The sequence below is a fragment of the Staurois parvus genome, unplaced genomic scaffold (assembly GCF_062004578.1).
Source record: "Staurois parvus isolate SC_StPar_1 unplaced genomic scaffold, SC_StPar_1.0 ptg001757l, whole genome shotgun sequence".
In the NCBI taxonomy this organism is placed as follows: Eukaryota; Metazoa; Chordata; class Amphibia; order Anura; family Ranidae; genus Staurois; species Staurois parvus.
This window is the reverse complement of record NW_028319553.1, coordinates 107499-112500: the sequence shown is the minus strand read 5'-3', so window position 1 is coordinate 112500 and position 5002 is coordinate 107499. Positions and strand designations below refer to the sequence as shown.

General features: G+C 47.2%; 1 protein-coding gene across 3 annotated transcripts in view; it reads right to left on the bottom strand.

Annotated features, from left to right (window-relative positions):
* Positions 1–3019, bottom strand: part of BNIPL (BCL2 interacting protein like) — a 32395-nt gene extending 29376 nt beyond the window's left edge. For all 3 annotated transcript variants that reach the window (XR_016308757.1, XR_016308758.1, XM_089663740.1), the window contains exon 1: positions 2868–3019. Coding sequence is in view for 1 of the 3 variants with exons in the window: in XM_089663740.1 (XP_089519866.1) it covers positions 2868–2923 (56 nt within the window). In the remaining 2 variants the exon portion in view is untranslated. The remainder of the gene's footprint in view (positions 1–2867) is intronic.
* Positions 3020–5002: the final 1983 nt, after the last annotated feature.

Genomic DNA, 5002 nt, shown 5'->3' with positions numbered 1-5002 from the left:
GGTTTTAGCATTTACAAATGGCGGCATATATACTGGAATTTTTTTTTTTTTTACTAGTAATGGCCGCGATCAGCGACTTATAGCGGGACTGCGGCGGGCATTCTGACACTGGGGGGGGGGGAACTGACTTGGTGTCACTGACATCCCCAATGACACCAATACAGTGATCAGTCCTAATAAAAAGCATTGACGCTGTACTAATGGCACTGGGCAGGAAGGGGTTAACATCCGGGCCGATCAAAGGGTTAACTGTGAGCTGGGTGTGTGCTTCACTGTAAGCACGCTGCTTTGTATGGCAGTGCTATGCAGAGCCATACAAAGCAGTGTGCAGGAGCTGACAGGGGAGATATCTGTGTTGTTTATACAGAGCTCTCTCTCCCATCGGAGATACTCGATGATCACCGAGTGGCGGCGAGAAATCACAGGCTGGGACCCGGTGATTGACAGCCGAGGCCGCGGACAGTGGCACGGGTAGGGCCACACGCACGCCCCCTACCCAGAACTGCAAAAATCACATATATATATATATACACATGTGATTTTGCACACCGTGCCGCCCTGCAGCATTATTTCTGCTATAGGGCGGCACGGAAGCGGTTAATCTGATTATATTTTGTCGCTTCCTTATTTTATCTTTTTTAAAAAAAATTTAAAAATCAGTTTTCATTACCTACATTATTTTAGACACAAAGATATCATCACTGGGTCCCTGTGCCCCTCTATACAATGCAGGCAGATCGTGGCTGGTGGGAGGGGCCGGCACGGTGTTGTACGGAACTTCCTGAAAACGTCTCAGTCCTCCTCTCCGGAGCCCTGATTCAAGCATTGGGAGGAGTTACGTAAAAAGCAAAGTGGCTTGATGGGTGGGTGTGAGTCTGGAGGAGTGGGCGTTCGCAGGCAGGACGCCCTCAAGTGATGCTGAGAATCTGATTTGAAAGGACTAAAACTGGTGAATGAAAGGGGTGGGGCCAGGGACAGTCAGGCTGGGGAGGGAAGGGCTAGATGATGCTGGATGTCCTCCAGCCAGGAAAGGAGGCGGAGCTCTGTCTGACTGGCCGCAGCTTCTGATGCACATGGTGAGAAGCTCACAGTGTGCGGTGAGATCAGAGTATGTATTCTCAGTGATGTCACCGCTCTCTAGTGAATGGATAGGTTGCATTCTCAGCGATGTCACCGCTCTCTAGTGAATGGATAGGCTGCATTCTCAGTGATGTCACCGCTCTCCAGCGAATGGATAGGCTGCATTCTTGACGATGTCACCGCTCTCCAGCGAATGGATTGGCTGCATTCTCGGTGATGTCACTGCGCTCTAGTGATTGGATAGACTGCATTCTCAGTGATGTCACCGCTCTCTAGCGAATGGATAGGCTGCATTCTCGGTGATGTCACCACTCTCTAGTGAACGGATAGGCTGCATTCCCGGTGATGTCACCGCTCTCTAGTGAACGGATAGGCTGCATTCTCGGTGATGTCACTGCGCTCTAGTGATTGGATAGACTGCATTCTCAGTGATGTCACCGCTCTCCAGCGAATGGATAGGCTGCATTCTCGGCGATGTCACCGCTCTCTAGTGAACGGATAGGCTGCATTCTCAGTGATGTCACCGCTCTCTAGTGAATGGATAGGCTGCATTCTCGGTGATGTCACCGCTCTCTAGTGATTGGATAGACTGCATTCTCGGTGATGTCACCGCTCTCCAGCGAATGGATAGGCTGCATTCTTGGCGATGTCACCGCTCTCTAGTGATTGGATAGGTTGCATTTCAGTGATGTCACCTCTCTCTAGTGAATGGATAGGCTGCATTCTCAGTGATGTCACCGCTCTCTAGTGATTGGATAGACTGCATTCTTGATGATGTCACCGCTCTCCAGCGAATGGATAGGCTGCATTCTCGGCGATGTCACCGCTCTCTAGTGAACAGATAGGCTGCATTCTCAGTGATGTCACCGCTCTCTAGTGAATGGATAGGCTGCATTCTTGGCGATGTCACCGCTCTCTAGTGATTGGATAGGCTGCATTCTTGACGATGTCACCGCTCTCCAGCGAACGGATAGGTTGTATTCTCAGTGATGTCACCACTCTCTAGTGAACAGATAGGCTGCATTGTCGGTGATGTCACTGCTCTCTAGCGAATGGATAGACTGCATTCTCAGTGATGTCACTGGTCTCTAGTGAATGGATAGGCTGCATTCTCAATGATGTCACCGCTCTCTAGTGAACGGATAGGCTGCATTCTCAATGATGTCACTGCTCTCTAGTGAATGGATAGGCTGCATTCTCAGTGATGTCACCGCTCTCTAGTGAACGGATAGGCTGCATTCTCAGTGATGTCATCGCTCTCTAGTGAACGGATAGGCTGCATTCTCGGTGATGTCATCGCTCTCTAGTGAACGGATAGGCTGCATTCTCGGTGATGTCACCGCTCTCTAGTGAATGGATAGGCTACATTCTCAGTGATGTCACCGGTCTCTAGTGAATGGATGGGCTACATTCTCGGTGATGTCACCGGTCTCTAATGAATGGATGGGCTACATTCTCGGTGATGTCACTGGTCTCTAGTGAATGGATGGGCTACATTCTCGGTGATGTCACTGGTCTCTAGTGAATGGATGGGCTACATTCTCGGTGATGTCACTGGTCTCTAGTGAATGGATGGGCTACATTCTCGGTGATGTCACTGGTCTCTAGTGAATGGATGGGCTACATTCTCGGTGATGTCACTGGTCTCTAGTGAATGGATGGGCTACATTCTCTCTCTCTCTCGTAATCATCATTCACTTTCATTTCCTACCACCTGGAGCCATCTACCCATTGTTTGACTATTGATACCACACAGGTCTCCCCTCTCCCAGCCTTGAAGGACCTACCTTTGATGTGGTGACCTTCCTTCTCCCCCGTCCAGGCAGGCGTCCATCTCTGACATTCGATGTTTGTCGGAGGTTTTCAGCCGTACAGGCTCCTACTCATTATTCAGGGAACACACACCTCTCACAAACTGGTTCTACCACATTGAGATACCTGGACTGGTTCTGTAGTCGTATCAGCCATCTCCGACGTTCCTTCCTCCTCCGCCAGCAGAAGACATCACAGGGACATATTGCCGCTTTAGGTCCCCACCTTGAGCCGGTCATGTGACCAAAAACCCTCGGCATTCCATCACATGACCTCTGCTGAAGGGGACAACTGGCCAATCTTGGCTTTGACTGTCCTCTTCGGCAAAAATCACGTGACCACAGGCCTAAGCTTTTGATTGGTGAGCAGCACCGGAGGGAATCTGGAGCAGCATTTTCTCCAGAATTTTTTTTTTTTTTGATCAAACCTTTTTTCATTCGGCGGAATACTACAATGTCGCCACCACATCGCAGGCACCTCATTGTGGGTATAGATAGACAAGTTCAAGCCGCACTTCTGTCAGTGGTAACCACACCAAAGAAAATACCAGCTTCGGCCACAGGCCACGCCCCTCTGCTGCGTCTCACCCTGATTGGTGTGTTCAAAAATGCTCTGGAATCCCATTTGGTTAGCTAGTGCTTCGCTTATTGGTGAAAAATGTTCTCCAATTTCCTTTACAGGTCGAGTGTTCTTCATTCATAAAAAAATTAAATTTACTGATTCAGGAGAATACCACAATATGGCCACTAGATGGCGCTCATGATCATATGAAAAAAAAAATATGATCCTCAGCTCCACCTAGTGGCCATAATAAGGTATTTTCTCGAATTGCTCTCTTTATGTATGAATACATTTGACCTGTAGAGGAAATAGCCTGAGAATATTTACTTTCGAATGGGAATCTGAACTGTGTGTTCAGATTCACATAGTGCTCTGGAATGCCGTTTGAAAACCTGGTCCTACTCCCTCTTGCCACAAGTGTTCTATTTCCTCCCCAGGTGGAATGTTATTCATTCAGAAAAAAATAGACCAATTCAAGAAAATTATATAATATGGCCCCTAGATGATCTCATGAATAAAATACTTATTTCCTATGATCCTCAGCTCCATCTAGTGGCCATAATATGGTATTTTCTCAAATCCCTCTACAGGTCCACCCTGTAGATTACATTTCTTAGTTTTTCTAGTTTGGGCAAAGTTCTGATTCACCCAAATAATAGAATTTGGCTAAAATTTACCCAAACATGTTCTCTTCTGAAATTGGAAATATGAGTTGTCATCCATAAATGGGGTCATTATTAAAACATGGATGGAAATTGAGTGACTTTGATTGAGTGCTGGCTGTAGGCAACATCTCCACTTAGCTTTCGAGTCTAATTTTTATTCCTCCCCAGGCAAGCATGAATATTCTGGATTTAGAATGAGAGTTTGGAGACACAACCTACCCATGGGCCTAGGACAATGTAGCCCGGTGTGTGTACTGAGGTTCCCAGCCCTGCCCTCCGATGAAGCCTTCTTTAGAAACACCAGCAACCTTACCTCTTCCTGATTCCAAGTCCATCAGGTCTTCCAAACAGAAGCCTCAGCCCTGATGGAGGGGGTTCAAACGCCTAAAATGTGTGTTTTTTTATAATAAAATAAAAGGTTTGGACTATGGAACCATGGTGTGGAGCTCTTGGTTCCTCCTTTGATGGTGGAAAAGCCCACAGCCTGATATTTTAGGTGTCTCAGGCACATTGCTCCTGGCCTTGCTTTGCTTTAAAGTGAACCCACCGGAATATCTATTACTTGGCACATCTAATATACCTCCTAACATCTCCACTTAGCTTTCAAGTCTAATTTTTACTCCTCCCCACACAAACATAAATATTCTGGATTTAGAATGAGAGTTTGGAGACACAACCTACCTGTGGGCTGAGGAAAATGTATCCTGGTGTGTGTAATCAGGTCCCAGCCCTGCCCTCCGATGAAGCCTTCTTTAGAAACACCAGCAACTTTACCTCTTCTGATTCCTACAAGGTTGTCCAAGTCCACCAGTTCTTCCAAACAGAAGCCTCAGCCCTGATGGAGGGTGTTCAAACACCTAAAATGTGTTTTTTTTTTATAATGA